At 44.8% G+C, this 16,215-nt stretch overlaps 1 protein-coding gene across 11 annotated transcripts in view; it reads right to left on the bottom strand.

Moving 5' to 3' along the window:
- LOC8040096 (RNA binding protein fox-1 homolog 3) overlaps positions 1-16,215 on the bottom strand; it is a 317,548-nt gene that overhangs the window by 28,233 nt on the left and 273,100 nt on the right. For all 11 annotated transcript variants that reach the window (XM_042294604.1, XM_042294594.1, XM_042294600.1 and 8 more), the window contains 2 exons: positions 4,939-5,142; positions 3,628-3,681 (listed from right to left, as the gene is read on the bottom strand). In XM_042294604.1, the coding sequence (XP_042150538.1) occupies positions 3,628-3,681; positions 4,939-5,142 (258 nt within the window). The remainder of the gene's footprint in view (positions 1-3,627; positions 3,682-4,938; positions 5,143-16,215) is intronic.

Here is a 16,215-nt window from a genome sequence, read left to right as displayed (position 1 = left end):
ACGACGTCGGCCAACTAGCTTTCGCTTCGTCTTTTCAATTGCCCTTTCTTGCAACTAAAACAGAATATTGACCTCTCCACACACGCAACGGACGACGTCCCCCTGGTTACATTTAAACTTCAAGACTGTCCGGGACACAAAGTGAGCAGAAGGCCAGTCACTTTTCCCGCAACTGAATGTAAACCGTCCAGATTCATATTCCATGACGCAAACAGTAGCGTAGAATTCTACATTTTGAGCAATAAGTTTATGCGACTTGCAGCCAATTTTCCATAACTCCTAGCATTATCTCTCTGCAACAGTGCTCGTGGTACTTCTTTAGCCAAGCTTCTCGATAAGTGACTCGAATTTGTGAAGCCGACAGCGAGTCAAGCAAACCGTAAACCAAGCTGGCAGACGGCTAAACCGGGAACAAGCGGCACCGCCCCGGACGCGTCGATCGATGGCGCACGTCAGTTCGGTCGACACTGTGCCCTAAAAGTTCCCTGCCACGCAAAATGAGAGACGGCGTCAAAGGGTTTACACGATCCATCTAAAAAAAAAAAAAAGTTGGGAGGTAATTGGGAAAGGAGAGCAAGTGAAGAAGAAAAAAGTAAAAGGTGCAATCCACAGACAAAGCCTTGCTTGCCAGTTCCAGACATTATCTCAAGCTTCAGCTTCAAGTCCCCCGAACACGGTCTCGCGGGCGACAACAATAAGGCGTGAGTCGAAACAGAAGCGAGTGTAAGGGAGGGAAGGGGAAAGGAAGGGTGGGAAAGAGAAAAACACCGGCAAGCAGTTCCGGCCGGCATCTAAGGACAACAGTGGCCGACGCTCGCGCTACACGACCAGTCTCGGCTTCAATTAAAACGAATGAGGTCCGGTCGGCGAGCGTCTAAGAAGACAGTGCCGCAAGTTGGTGCTAAGACACGATGCGATCATCGAGCGCCAAAGACGTGACCCCCACATTAATGAATCGGTGCGAAAACGGAGGTAAATTTTGGGCAAGTTGAGAATGGTCGCGTAGCGTAGAAACTAAGAACCCACCACAAGCCCGAGTCATGCAGATCTGTTCTTCGATCCGACGAAGGACAGTTCCGTAACTTTACGGGATTCCCCCCGTAATTAGGATGCAGAATGTTTCCCGTTGTTACCATTTGTCAGATCTACTACCGAACCCGCATACCTTCGGTTTGGGGTGGGCTCGTAAGAACAAGACTACCTTGAGGGAGGAAAGGAGAAGGAATCAACTCAAGCAGAGGAAATAGGTTGGAAAAGGGGGGAAGGACACACCGAAAATTAGCTTGTAAAAGAAACAAAGTGAAACAAAAACACTACAATAAAAATAAACCTAAAAAAAAAATACATGTGAGGGGAAGACTACCAAACACTACTAACATGGCAAATATGGCAGCTCTTGAGGGCCGCTCCAGCCTCAAGTGTTTGGAAACCCAAAATTCCGTAGAACCTGGACCACCTCACAAAAATGTCTAAGACCGGACCTGAATGTTTCATGCCAATAGCAAGATGTCGAAAGCAGATCCACTGAGAATGGAGTAACATAGACCAGACATGTCTATGCAGTCCGATTACAGAAAAGCAATTTAGATGTTGTAAATTCAGCAAGAGCTTGGTCTAACTGGCAACACCAAAGGTGGGCAATTTAGCTAGCGCACCACTTGGTAGTGATTACATGACTGCATGCCAGTACGACGCTCATCCAGATCGAACCTCAATGACACTTTGATGTGGTCTGCAATTGAATGCCTTGGCAGGCGGAAGCACCACCAAACTAAAACCTCGAGAATGCAGTGACGCTGAAAACGTCGTAACATTTTCGACGCGCCAGCATCCGCCTGTTCTTACACCTCCATTCTAAAACTTGCAGCCAAACTCGTGCAGACAACAGCTTTCAGTGGCCCAGATGAGGAATTTTGGATTTCCACACGACAAACATTTAGTTGAGGGAAGGCAATTTCAGAGATTGAGGAGGTGGGAAAGGAGAAACCCGTGCAAGTACATCAAAGTGGTAAATGAGAACTCCACTTCGAAATCAAACAGACCCCATGAGTCCATTGCCAAACCTTTACCAGCTCAAACTGCCGTGACCTAGATTATGGCTCTCCTTCATCAGCTCATTAGGAATACGCTGCAAGTGAACTCTCTAAACACGTGATGATATTGCATGAGCTTTTCCTACAATCATACACTTTAAACAAAGAAGGGAGACACAACAAGGTGATGACTGGAACGACCACGCTCCGAAATCCTACCAACTCTAAATTAGAACCGCTCCAAAAATAGCTGTCCGGACTCCTCAAACACAATCTAGGAAACTGTCGACAGGTCGCCACAATTCACGACATAATAGATAGTGCCTCAGCAGGCTCAGAAAAAGTAACCACTGAATCCTTGAGTCGGTATTTATGAGCCAACTGAGGCAGAGACAAAGTTCCTGCAAAGACTTTCGTGGAAACATAAAACGCTGCTCGAGATTTATCTGGTGACCGTGGCACGCCTCGACAGAGATCTTTACATCACAGAGGAACTACCACAGAGTAAACACCAATCTTTCAGGAATGGCAGCTTAAAGAGGCAAAAAAGATTAGCATCTCATGCCATAGCAAACGTCGGCCTCTGCTATCGAGCTAACCTGGCATAGATTGAATGATAATGACAAACAAAAGTGATAATGAAGTTTCCAATTGAGAATTGTTGGAGTTTCGGAACGTGGTGCCATTCCCAACGAAAGGCCACCGAGTCTTCATGTGGCAGTGCTCTAAGCATGCTAAAAAGTTGATCATTTACATCACTCTTCAATTTAGGCGAGAAAAAAAAAAATTGTGCATCACGCAAAGATAGAGCAGCAACACTACAGCTTATCTGAGCTTCTGTCACTGCTGACTTGGTGCCCCACTGAACCATGAGCACACACACGACCTACGCTCCCGGGAAAGCCTTTTCTCCGCGCCCATCCTGCGAGGCCTCAACCACGGCCTCGCATCAAACAGAGCACATGTTTTCCAGTTATGAAAGCTTGATTGATAGCTAGGCTGTTGGCCAAGCAAACTCAATAGTACCTTCCACAACTCCACGAGATTAGGATTTTTTTTTTTTTTTTATCGTTTTAACAGGGTTGCGAGAAACAGACTTTCCGAGGAGAGATTGGCGTTGCCACTTTGTTTTCTCGGACACCCCTTCTGACCAGACCTCTCCGGAATCGAATGAAGGAAGCAGGTTTTGCAAACCCCCAGCTGCCGCTTAAAAACCAGTTTACTAACCAAAGTTCAAGTATGCACTGCCAATTTAATGCTGAACCTGTCAACCTAATGATGGGTCTCCAGAACTCGTCAGCAGACAGGCTTGCAGAACCCGTCAACCACAGACGGGAGAACCCGGCAATCAACGACGGGTTCGCAAAACCTGATATCAACGACGGGTTTTTGCAAGTCCAATTTTTGCTACCTGATCCCACTCGGCATTTGCACCGCAAGGCGTCTAATCTTGATGACTCCCGTTAAAGTCATGTAAAAAATGTAATGAACGGGTCCAAAAACAAAGTGGCAAGCCGCAGCAAACAACTAAACGACAAGAAGACTCAGTGTTTCTGGTGGGAGCTACAGGACCCAGGAAATGCCGAGAGCTCACCTTGGAACCTCGCTCGTTGAAGATGATTTCCACGTCGAGAATAGCCCCGTATTGCTGGAACGGAAAGGAGATATTAATACCATGTGAACGGGAAATCAAAAGAAAGCGTTAAAAGAGGCACCAACAAACAGTACTCAGATCAAATAATAAATGAATGGGCAATATTTACCACCCCAGCAGTGGATTTGTCGGAGCAGTATCAAAGTGTTGCACAATTGTCATAAAGCATTAAAGTCAGAGCAAGAGCAATTTCAACCTGTTTGGAATTTATGCATTTTATGATCACTAGAAAATTTAGGAAACTGAGGCATCTTTCAGAAATTTCTAGTACTGTCGTCGTCAATTTCTTTCATGTGAACATCGGAGAGCTTATCATGCGACGGTACTGTAAGGCGATTGCTACAGAACCTTCTCCAGAAGCACAGACCACGCGCCAGTGCGGTTGCACCCGTGCATAACGCCGCGAGAGGATAGCCCTGCATGAAAAACCAACGTGCAAAATACTGTCTACCAAGGTGAAAGTTTTCCTCGCCACCCTTCGATTTTCTTCTTCTCCCACTCTACGGGGGGGGGGGGGGGGGGGGGGGGATCCTTTTGCTGCTGCATTTTGGGGCTGGAGGAGTTGGGAGAAGCTCCGGGCTTATCCAGCCCCAAGATGCAGCAACAAAAGGTGCCCCCCACTCCCCTCCCCCATGCAGTCAAGATAGCAGTGGGAGATAGTGAAGTGGGGAGGGTGACAAAGAGTTTCACCCTCGTTGAAAAATATTTTGCAGGTTGGTCTTTAGATGGAATTGCACGTGTGCAATTCGTTTCTTCCGCCGCATGTTTTGAACGCGTTGCCACCGTAGCGTCTGCATTTCGATGTCAGGAGGTGTCGCCAACTGTAGCGGCGTTGACATTTTGACAATTTTCGAGTCAAGTTGGCGTGTTTTCCGACGTTTAAAACGTTCTCCAGTTTATGCTTATCAGACGTGTATGGCCCAATATCTGAGGAAAGGAGTCCCAAGGTCGTCGTTTTCGCCCACTCTCAAGAAAGCTGTTGTCAACGAGAACGACGCTTGCAACGCCAGCCATTAAAAACATGAGAACGGCGGGGAGGTCTCTCCGCCGACCGGCCTCCAGAGCGAGCTTCCAACCTTCGACCATGCTTCGGTGTCTCTCGAGCGTGCACGTGCAACCAGCGTGCACGTGCGGCCACGAGGCTCGCACCGTAGGCAGGTCGTCCGAGAGCGACACCCCACCTCTCGTCCTGTCAGCGACCAATTGCAAGAGACTCCGATTTCACTTCGGCGTCCGAGCGTGGTAGCTTACCCCGAAGAGCTGCCGCAGGTCGGGGTCCCTGAAGCGGAAGGGGATGTTGGACACGTGCAGCCGCTTGGGCTGGCCGTTCTTGGCCGCTTCGGCAGCTCCGGCCGCCGCCGCCACCGCCACGGCGTTGGCGGCATTGGCCACCTGGGCTCCCGTCAGGACGACGCCCGCTGCTCCGCCGGCGCCGTCGGGCTCCAGGTCCGTTTGCTGCGCGGGTGGAGGAAACCGTTCAGCCAACGTACTCCCTCCTCCAGACGCCGGGGGAAAAATTTGACAGTTTGGCGGTTTTTGTGTCGTGTTGGCGTGTTTTCCGGCGTCTAAAATGTTCTCCAGTTTATGCTTATCAGCCCTAAATGACTCAATATCTGAGGAAAGTTAGAGTTGCAGGGTCATCGTTTTAGCTCACTCCCGAGAAAGCTGTTCTCGGCGAGAACGATGCTCTCAACATTGGGCACGGTGATCCGTGCCCAACATTAATATGCTCGTATCGGCACAACTCGGCGAACGAGGAAAGTTGCGGCCTCGGCGAGCCAATCGGTGTCGGGGCAAGGCATGTGACAACACAGCTCTCGTCCTGTAAAACGCTCTCTCACGTTACACTCCGAATGCCTCGAAAGTGGTATGCCACACTTGCATTTTTGCAATGTTACGCCTAAACCAAGTATAGGTGAACATGGCTTGCACCCTTCAAAAAAATGGTAAACCAAACTTTGGATTTCAGAAAACAATGCATGAGCTGTAGACTGGACGCTACAATCGCTACAACACTACTCGTAAGGCGATATCTCGAATCGACAGCCATATTTCTGAAAAAAAAAAAAAAGGTTGAGATTAAATGAGGCCGACGAGGCGCATGACGTCAAGATATCTTGCTTTCTCCTCTTCGCCCCCGCAAGGCGGCGAGGCGGAGAACACACGAGGCCGTTCCCTCTCCTTCTCGGAAAAAAACAAGACGTAAACAAATGTGTCAAAAGCGCCTACTTTTTTTTTTTTTAAATATGGTCATCCGTTCGATATATTGTTGTAAGAGTGTTTTTTTTTAATGTTTGCAGCATCCCATTGCACGCTTTTGCTGCCATGCTTTGTGGAATCCAGATTTCGGTTCAGCAGCCCTTTAAATGAGGCACGAGCACCCACTCTCCCCCAATATTCCCCACCGGTCGGTTAAAGCGCCACCCTTGTCGCACCATGCGGCAGATCTCTGCGGCAATGGCGCAGACAGCAACCACAATATGCAAAAAGGGTGGCGCGTCTGTCAACTACACCGTTTGAAGAGGGAGGTAACACTCTGCAAGAAAGCATCTATGGAAATCAGCCAACTGGCTGTATGCAACCCAGGCCCCGTTGTTGACCACCAGTGGTAACCGGCGACGGAGGAAAGTTCAGATGTGTGCCACGAGCGGGTAGCACAGGGCGCAATCCTTTGGTGAACGAGCAATCTCAGTGCAGTAAGAATAAATATTTTAGAGGTTTGTGGGCCCAACTAGTTAAGGATGCCTGGCACGTCCCAGCGAAGGGCCAAGGATTTCAGTCAACAGGAGATACCAAAAAGTATTAAACCTCGGGAGGTTGCTTTAGATTGTTATTGAATCTTTAAAAAGCAACCGCAATCAGTCGCACAGCACCTAGGCAGCACTAAACTTTCATCCGACTGTGCACATCTTGTTCCCAACTCGAACCCGCCAACAAAGTTCTGCGGGCTCTCACTTTGAGTCGAGACACCAAGACAACTTTGGGTTATCACGCTAAAGCACACGGACTAGATGCAAGCCCCGTGTCACCGATCACTTTGAACGCAGGTTCAATCAACCCGTAGCGACATCTTGTACAGATCGACTGTTTCCATGCCATGGCGTGTTCTCCGAAATTGTATGACAGCAAGCGGTGGCCAACAAAAGAAAAGATTCCCATGTACCGTCAACTTGCAAAGTTGATCGCGACCCACCCTGCAGACGCAAAAAGTTTGCAACAGCCCCTGGCACGGAAACACCCGAAGACTGCTATTTGCCATAGTCACTCACTGTGGCACCATAAACAAATAACCACCTCACTACTTTTTTAGCAATAGTGCAATCCTAAGATAAAGCTTTTGGCTTTCTGAGATGCGAGAATCGTTCACTCAGAGCAGAAAAGGAAGTACGCCTCTCATGAAACCGAGTGCCAGGAATGAAATAATGGTACAAAGAAAGGGGAAAATAAAAAAAAAAGAAATCCACTACTGTCCTTCAAGAACAAAAACCAGGGAGGCTATGTTCAACAAATGTTTTGTTTCTCCTAAAAAGAAACTGAAGTGACAGAAGTGATGATATCGCGTCTGATTGGCTAGAAGCTCAAATGACAAAAAGAGGGAACTTATGTCATTTGAGCCTCTAACCAATCAGACACAGTATCGACACTTCTGTTTCTTTTTAGGCGAAACGAAACATTTGTTGAACATAGCCCCCCAGAAAGACTATCACAATTCAGCTCAATCAGCCACCCACACAATCATGGTTCACACACATGCCCTCGCCTAATCTAGCTCTACAATCCTTTTATTTAGGATAGAGAATGAAGGCTATTAAAACAGAAAAGGTCTCTCAGATGTTAACAAAAGCAGAGAGATGTTACTACTGCAATATACAGATCGTCACCACGACAACTCTGAGAAATAAAATCAGCCCAAGTCGTCAGAGTGTGTGCTTAACATAACAAGTACAAGAGAGGTTTAAAAGTAGTAACAATGGTCGACACAAGAAAATGGTATAAATCATTAATCATTTTAATCTTCAAGTGCGTAATGTCAAGACGGGTGACTAATCCCCAACGAAACGAAAGGGGACCAAAACGGCCGTCTCCGTGAACACCGCCAAACAGCGTTGTCTCCATGTTTGTTATTTCTATCGCCCGCACACAAACCCCCCTCCGACGGCCGATACGCATCAGCCGCGGAGCCTAAAAGAGGCGCAGGCAAACCCCCACAGAGTCAAACCACGCCGAACCGAAAGTTCAACCACTCAACCGCTCCGGCAACTGGCCGCCTTTTACTTTTCTTTTTTCTACGTCGTGCGCTCGGCGGTCGTGGCAACGTGGGGCAAAAGCCCGTCGCCTGGGAGCGGTAACACTGATTAACACACCGAGTGTTGTTTTCTTTGACTGCTTCGTTTTTAAGCTCGATAAACTCACGGTTGACTGGGGGTCAGCGCCCACGGCGACCGCCTGGTGGTTGTTGGGGGTCTGGGTCAACATGTCCAGACTGGGCGACATGCTCGGCAGAGATGCGCCGCTGGTGTACTCGTGTGCCGTCACCAGAACCATTCGACGAAGGGGGGGCGGAGGCGGCGGCTCGACGCGGCTTGGGACACAGACTTTGGAAAATGGTTCGGAACGGGGGTGTCTAGCTTCGATTGTCGATTCCCGTGGGACGAAGAAAAAAAAAAAGCGTGCACTACGGGTCGGGCATCAATAAAGGAATCGCACACGGATGAAAGACGCCGCTCAGTGTTGCTAGACTCCGGGAACGAGTTGGCCGAGTGGAGCGAGCCGCCCCGTAATTTTCGTACACGGTTTTTCGGGTTCGTTGGATTGTTACGCGCACGTGGCGCTCGCTTCCGATGACGTAATTGCGCGAGTTACTCCAAGTAACTCCCGTACGCTTTCGAAGATCAAAAAAGTCGGAAAAAAAAAAAAACCCTCCCCTTGTTTCCCCCCCCCCCCCCCCCCCCAAAAAAAAAAAAAGGTAATAGTCGCCAGTTTTCTTTTAGCTTATTTTTCTTAATCTCAACCTTCCATCTGTCTTCCGTTCATCATAACAAAGAAAAAGTACGCTAAAAATTTTAACGTGATATTTATTTTTCAACCACGTTTTTAGTTGTTTTTTTTTGTTCTTTTTTTCTTGATCAGTAGAATTCGAATGGCTGTTGCAAGTTCGACGAACATAACACGACCTCAACCAATTCTAGGTGGTATTGCCTCAACTCACCTAAATTGAGAACTACGTAACCAACGTTGTGAAATAATTGTTTCATTGGTTTCATTCGTTTTATCTCAAAACGTCACAACATTACCATTCTGTCACGTGTTCATTTTCGGTCACTGAGCGTTAGATTGGGCAACTCTATAGTTGCACGGCGCGCGTATTCGAAATGAGTAAGCAAAAATATACGGAAAACAAAACAATAAAAAAAGGACGAAACGTACCGCGCGCAGTCCGTTCATTCAAGCAGCAGCGAAGACCGGAATACGCCAAAGCTCCCGCGGTCACAATTTTTATTTCCCTTGTCAACTAGCGGCGTGCGTTCTGCAAGTTCTTGATTCGAGGAGCGTATCCCGGATTCTAAAAGTCGTCCGATGCAATAACCATCGTCAAACGGGAGTCGCCGTCTGTTTTGACATAAAAAGGGAGACATATTCTAAGTCGCAAGTAGGATATTTTGCGAGACCTCAAAATCAATAACTCGTTTCTTCGTTTATATATATATATATATATATATATATATATATATATATATATATATATATGGGCGGTTTCATTCTGATTCAGGCACCGAGTGGCAGTCGTATTTTTTATTTTGATTCATATTTTTATATTTTGTGGAGCATGTTCCAAGAAGAATAATCCTTCTTATTTTAATGTCCTGATATGATTAGTTCCTGAGAAAAAAATTCTCAAAGAAGCGGCAAAGAACGACGAGGTTTTGAAGATTGTCGTGTGTGGCGTTTTTGAATCACTTTCAATCTCAAAGTATTCAAAACAGAGCGTCTATATCTTTTAGTGTGATACATATGTTATTCATTATTCGTCGCTCCAATTTTTGTAAAAATCCCCAAACATGCCTCCGCGAACAACTGTGACCTAAATTGCGGATTTTATTTTGAGTCGACTATGTTTAGTATCGCTCTTAAAATAATAGCGCTTGTATAACCTTTCATTGCCTTCCAAATTAAGCAAAGTTTGTGTTTTTATCATGTACGAGTACTGACAAATAAATTATGAAACAGAGAGGGTTTTCACTTTTCGTTCAACTTCAACACGCAGTGTAAAAAAAAAAAAAAAATTCATTTTTTTTTTTTTTTTCGCGTCGCGTTTTCTTCACACCCTTCTTTTAGCCAGAATACATTCCGTTAGAGGTATTTGCCTTGGTTTTGAGTTTTAAGCCTCTAAATATGCTAAAAAAGAGAAAATGCCGATGGTGGGATTTGACGATTTTCGTGTGTGGCGTTTTTGAACCACTCTTAATCTCAAAGTGTTCAAAAGAGAGCTTCTATATTTTTTTTATTGTGATATATATGCAAATCGGTAAACCGAAATTCCAACTACTATTTATTATTCGTCGATACAATTTTTGTAAAAATCCCCAAACATGCCTCCGCGAACTGTGACTTAAATTGCGGATTTTATTTTGAGTCGACTATCTTTAGTATCGCTTTTAAAATAATACCACGTGTAGAACCTTTCATTGTCTCCCACATTATGTAAAGTTTCTGTCTTAATCACGTACGAGTACTGAGAAATAAATTATGAAACAGAGAAGCTTTTCACTTTCCGTTCAATTTCAGCACGATGTATAGAAAAAAAAACCTTTATTTTAATTTTTTTTTCTTTTTATTTTTGCTTCGCTTTTTTTACACCCTTATTTCACCCAGAATACATTCCATTAGAGGTATATGCACTGGTTTTGAGTTTTAAGGCTCTAAATAAGCTGGAAAATGATTCGGTTCTGTTATCAACATGAATTTCGCATTAAAAATATAAAATTTCGCATTTAAAAATCTAGGTTTCCAATAGGAAGTGTATTTTACTCTAATGTTTTACAATATTATACTTTTATATTTATAACGTAGTATAGATTATGTAGCCCATAAGGTTTAGGCTTGAGGCCCCTCCAATCATGCACCGACGGAAATTGTCTGAAAACCCGCATTCGGCAGTTGCGATTTTATAGTGTTTAGACGTTTGGAATTGCAAACCTGTTATTATACGCCTAACGACCTTCACGTTTTTATATGAGTATTGATTCAACGTCCCTTAAATTATTATAATAAAGTATAAAATATACAGCTATAACCCATAAACCCACCATCAGCATTTGCTCTTTTTTTAGCATATTTAGAGGCTTAAAACTCAAAACTAGTGCATATACCTCTAACAGAATGTATTCTGGCTAAAAGAAAAGTGTAAAAAACGAGACGCAAAAAAAAAAAAATAATAAAAATCAGCTTTTTTTTTTTTCTTTTTTTTTTTTACAGCGTGCTGAAATTGAACAGAAAGTGAAAAGCTTCTCTGTTTCATAATTTATTTCTCAGTACTCGTACGTGATTAAGACACAAAATTTACATAATGTGGAAGGCAATGAAAGGTTCTACACGTGGTATTATTTTAAAAGCGATACTAAACATAGTCGACTCAAAATAAAATCCGCAATTTAGGTCACAGTTGTTCGCGGAGCCATGTTTGGGAATTTTTTCACAAAGATTGGAGCGACTAATAATAAAGAGCAATTATAATGTCGTCTTACCTACTTGCATATCATACTAAAAAAATATAGACGCTCTCTTTTGAATACTTTGAGATTGAGAGTGATTCAAAAACGCCACACACGACAAACGTCAAAACCTCGTAGTTCTTTCCCGCTTCTTCGATATTTTTTTTTTTCTCGGGAACTAGTCATGTCAGGACATTAAAACAAAAAGGATTGTTCTTCTTGGAACATGCTCCACAAAATATAAAAATTTGAAACAAAATAAAAAATGCGACTGCCACTCGTTGCCTGAATCCAAATGAAACCGCCTATATATATATATATATATATATATATATATATATATATATATATATATATATATATATATATATATATATATATATATATATATAACTGAGAAGGCCGAAACGTCGAAGACTAAATCGTCCGTTGTTGCTGTTTTCACTAAGGGTTGTTTCTTCTCAGTTATATGCCCACGCCTTCGGCCTCCCGCCACCATGACCGTTGTATATATATATATATATATATATATGGTCCTGTTTTGCCGGACTGAAAAACTTAACTGAACTCTCTAAAATTCGTGCAGACGAATTTTAGAGAGTTAAGTTTGCCGAAAGAGACAGCGATATCCGCTCCGGCCGCCTCAGGCGTTGCACGTAGTGACTACTTTCTTTATTTATACGTTTATTTTTGTCCGCTCTACTCCGGTGGGTTCACCGGTTTCAAGGCGCCAGTGACCGGTCAATAAAAACAAGAAAATAAAAATACAGCGGCGGCGCGCTCTCGCGGTGTTTGCAGACGAAGTGAGCCTAGCAGACGGCACGGACGTGCGCGCTGACCTACGTTTATAACGTACTGCGTCAATGCATTTTGTGTTGGTTTGGGTGCAATCGGATCGAATGAAACTCGCGTTCAATATCCTATCCGCGACATCACATGCTGCAGAGGAAAACAACAAAACAAAAATCGACTTTACGGTTTGTTTGATTGCGTACAGGACTGACCCAGGAAAGCGACACAAAAACCAACAAAATAGAGTGACATGGGATGTCCTCAGCATTACGTAACACGATAAAGCATGAAGCTATTTTTTCCGCTTTTCTTATGTTTTCAATGATCGAAAATAAACGGAAACGTGAAAGGAGCTAGAGGGAGTTATAATTAATGACAACTGCCTAAATATGCTCAAAAGCAGGATTGTGAAGGAGTTGCAGTGCTGCTGCGAATGATCCCATGCAAACCAGAAATATTTTAGAGCAATATTTCCACATTTGCTTGAAAAATAGCAATATTTAGTTAGCCGGAGCTTCAGAATATTCACCACTCATTCGAGAAAAAATTCGAGGAAGTTTGTCTGCTTCGGAGAGTGATCATCCTAAATAGAAGTACGGTTCTAATTTAACACGACGCGGTGATGCTGATCTATACCGGGTCTGGGAGAGACGATAAAACTCGATTTTTCAGCCCACACACATAAACTACACATTGCAGAAAGCTGAAACTCCGTGGTAAGATGACGCAGGCGGTGGTGATAGGATGCCTAAAATTCGTCAAACCAATCTATTACACTGTGGGCGCCTGTAGCGTATATTTCAGAGAAAAAGACTTGTCGATTAGCACGAGAGAAAACAATATCGCTATGCTTGCTGAGAAATGGAATTTCGCTGAAATAACTGCCACGTACGCCCACGATATCAGTTCTTGGTCGGACGAAGATTAGGCTTACGTGAATGTTAGCTCACACAGAAAATTTGTGTACATCTTTTTTTATCTTTTGATTCGGGTGATGCCACGTTGTGAAACTTTTGCTGTCTATGACCGCAGGCGTCACTTGCGCACGGACTTTCAGCTTTCTGCAATGCGAGGTCGATTTATGCGGGCCATAAAACAGGGTTTCATTTTCTCCCACGGACTCGGTGGATGGAAACCGAAAGTTATACAACGTTCGCTCTAGATCTGCGCACCTTACGTCAGCCACCGCAGCCGTCCACAACCAGTATTACTTTCTACGCCTGCCGATTCAAAAGGGCCCACGCCAAAGCAGACGCGTGTTAGAACTAGAGGGACGGAACCTCGAACGAGCCGCTAACCAAATCTCCTGGATGAAGAGGTGAGCGAAGCGGCAACCTGGCTGGTGAGGAGAACCTCTGACACTCGAGCTACGCTCGAGCAGACGACGTAAGGTTGCCGTCTGCTAGTACCATCGTCGTCTCTGGACAGGACGGGCCAAAGCAAACAGCGTGACACATTTCATCACGCGAGCGAGGAAACAAGCCTCGTGTCCGCCCCAACAACCTAAAAAAAAAAAACAAAAAAAAAAAAAACAAAAAAAAAAAAAACGCCGAAACAAGAACGAAAAAGTAAAGCAACCGGAGGGACGACCACGCTCGACGGACATGTATCCCGGGGTTTCCATTAGGCCTCACGTCAGCGAGCGTCATTCTGCCCGTCCTTGTACTTGGATCTGTTTTGTTGTGTGTTTTTGTTTTGCGCGAGTTGTGACAGCACTACCGCGTTTCGTTACTTATCTCGCTCGGGCGGCTGTCTAACGTCGACGTTAATAGAGACCGCGACGGAAAGATGCGGTGACACTATAGCGGGGCGCGAAGAGGAGGTTAGGCCTAACATGGCGCGTGTGCAATAAGTCGCGATTTAGGAGCTAAAATAGAAAGGGCGTATTCCCTATAGTTCACTGTCAGTCAATCAAATTCTCGTCACCGACGAAGGATTACGATTGAGCTACCAAAGTTTTTTCCTTATTTCTGTCCAATAACTTCGGAAGTACAGGAAGACGCCAATTATATACAGCTTTCCAGGGCCTATAAGTTATCAGACAGGGGGAAACTGCTGTGGACCCTTGCGCGGCGTCGAATATTCCTGAGAGAGCTACTGCGCCTCTCCAGAAAACGTTACACAGCTCGGTACACAAAGATGGCAGCATGCATAGCTTGTGTAAAGAAATGTTTCAGAACTACGAAGTGATCCGTTGCGTAAACTGACGAAATTACGAAGCGTCTCGATATACTTGTAACCTTTGTGTATGCTTGCATGTAAGCGTACATGTTTGTTTGTTGTTGTTGTTGTTGTTTTTTCACCCCTGTAATAGCCTTGTGCAAGGGCTGACAGTATCAATAAATGAAATGAATGAATGAATGAATGCAGAAAGCAATTTTTTTTAATAGTTTATATAACACGTGTGCCGAAAATTCGATGAAAGGCATAGTTGTGTCAGAAACTCGTACCTGATCGTGATTTTGGGGATGACAATAGTGCCATATCTATTTGGATGCATCAAGTATTTTCACTCGAAAGAAACTGTACATTCGATCCTCTGCTATATGCTTTGAGGTCTACCCCCTATATATATAAATAAATATATATATATATATATATATATATATATATATATATATATATATATATATATATATATATATATATATATATATATATATATATATATATATTGGCTATTAAGCGTTTGTCGTTTTGACATCGTCTCAACCAGTGCGTGATCCTTAACTCGGCAGAGCGAACCACAGTGGACCTCTAACGCTGTGAAACCGAGCCGGAAAAATCGGCGACAGCACACAGGAGTTTCAACCTTCTACCGAGCGTGCATTTAGGTGGAGGATTTCACCTTCTGAATTTTCGAAACGTAATTCTCTTGGTGTAAAACAAAGAAAATAATAATAATAATACCAACGAGCTTGCCAATGTCAACGGCGGACCAGTTAGCAGATGACCGAGTTAGCGGTGAACATAACTTGTGGCGCCATCTTCCGATAGACGTAGCGAGCAGACAACGAAGTGCGTCATCTGCTCGCTGCTCCTTTCGGGAGGTGGCGCCACAAGCCACGTTCATCGTATACTCGGTTGTCTGTGCGCAGGTTCGCTCTTGACTTTGGCAAATTTGTTGGTTTAATAATTTTTTTTACACGAAGAGAACTAAAGCTCGAAATTTCACAAGGTTAAGTCCACCGCATCAAAGTACATTCGATGAAAGCTTGACCTTTCCATATACGTAGGCGCACATCTTTTCGCCTCGCTTTATAGCGTAAGGTACACTGGTGTCCACCCTATATGTAAGTTGCTGTGAAAGAAATATATATATAAATGGTAGCAGCACTATTTATAACGGCGTCGTCATCAATGTTAGAACCCCGACACTGATGAGTCGGCCGGTCTTGGACGAACATTCGAAGCGCGAAATACAGGAGCATTATGTTTGGACAAGGCTTAGCTACCATGGACAAGGTGTAAACAAGGGAGCCTTCATGTGCGCTTTCGCACATGAACGCACTCTAGTGTAAACCAGACCAGGATCGTAGAGGTACGGACTGGACCGAATCAGATTTGTACAACCTCCAGATTCTATAACAATACCGCGCAAAGACCGACCGGCCCAGAGCCGTTTATACTGAGAGAGTTCGGCCTTAGAGCACTGCACGGGCCGGAATTTCTAGGCCCAGCCCGACCCGGCCCGGTAGAGACACGGCCCGGGCCCGGCCCGAGCCCGACAAAATTTTTAATTTCTAGGCCCCGCCCGACCCGGCCCGATGGCTGTAGCCCGAAACAACCCATTCCCGTTTGAACCCGTCCCGTTTCGACCCGTTCCCGAAACGAGCTCCCCATTTGAACCTCGTCCTGTTTCGCCCCATTCTTTAAACGCCCTTACCATATGAACCCGTCCCGTTTCCGGCCAGTTCACTAAACGCCCTTCTCGATTGAATTTGTCCTGTTTCGACCCATTCCCTAAACGTCCTTCTTATTTGAACCAGTTTCCGAAACACCCTTTGCGTTTCAACGCGTCCCG

This window comes from Ixodes scapularis, unplaced genomic scaffold (assembly GCF_016920785.2).
Source record: "Ixodes scapularis isolate PalLabHiFi unplaced genomic scaffold, ASM1692078v2 PGA_scaffold6__148_contigs__length_123643588, whole genome shotgun sequence".
Taxonomy (NCBI): Eukaryota; Metazoa; Arthropoda; class Arachnida; order Ixodida; family Ixodidae; genus Ixodes; species Ixodes scapularis.
Note: the sequence above shows the minus strand (reverse complement) of the source record. Positions and strands in the feature narration are given on the sequence as shown.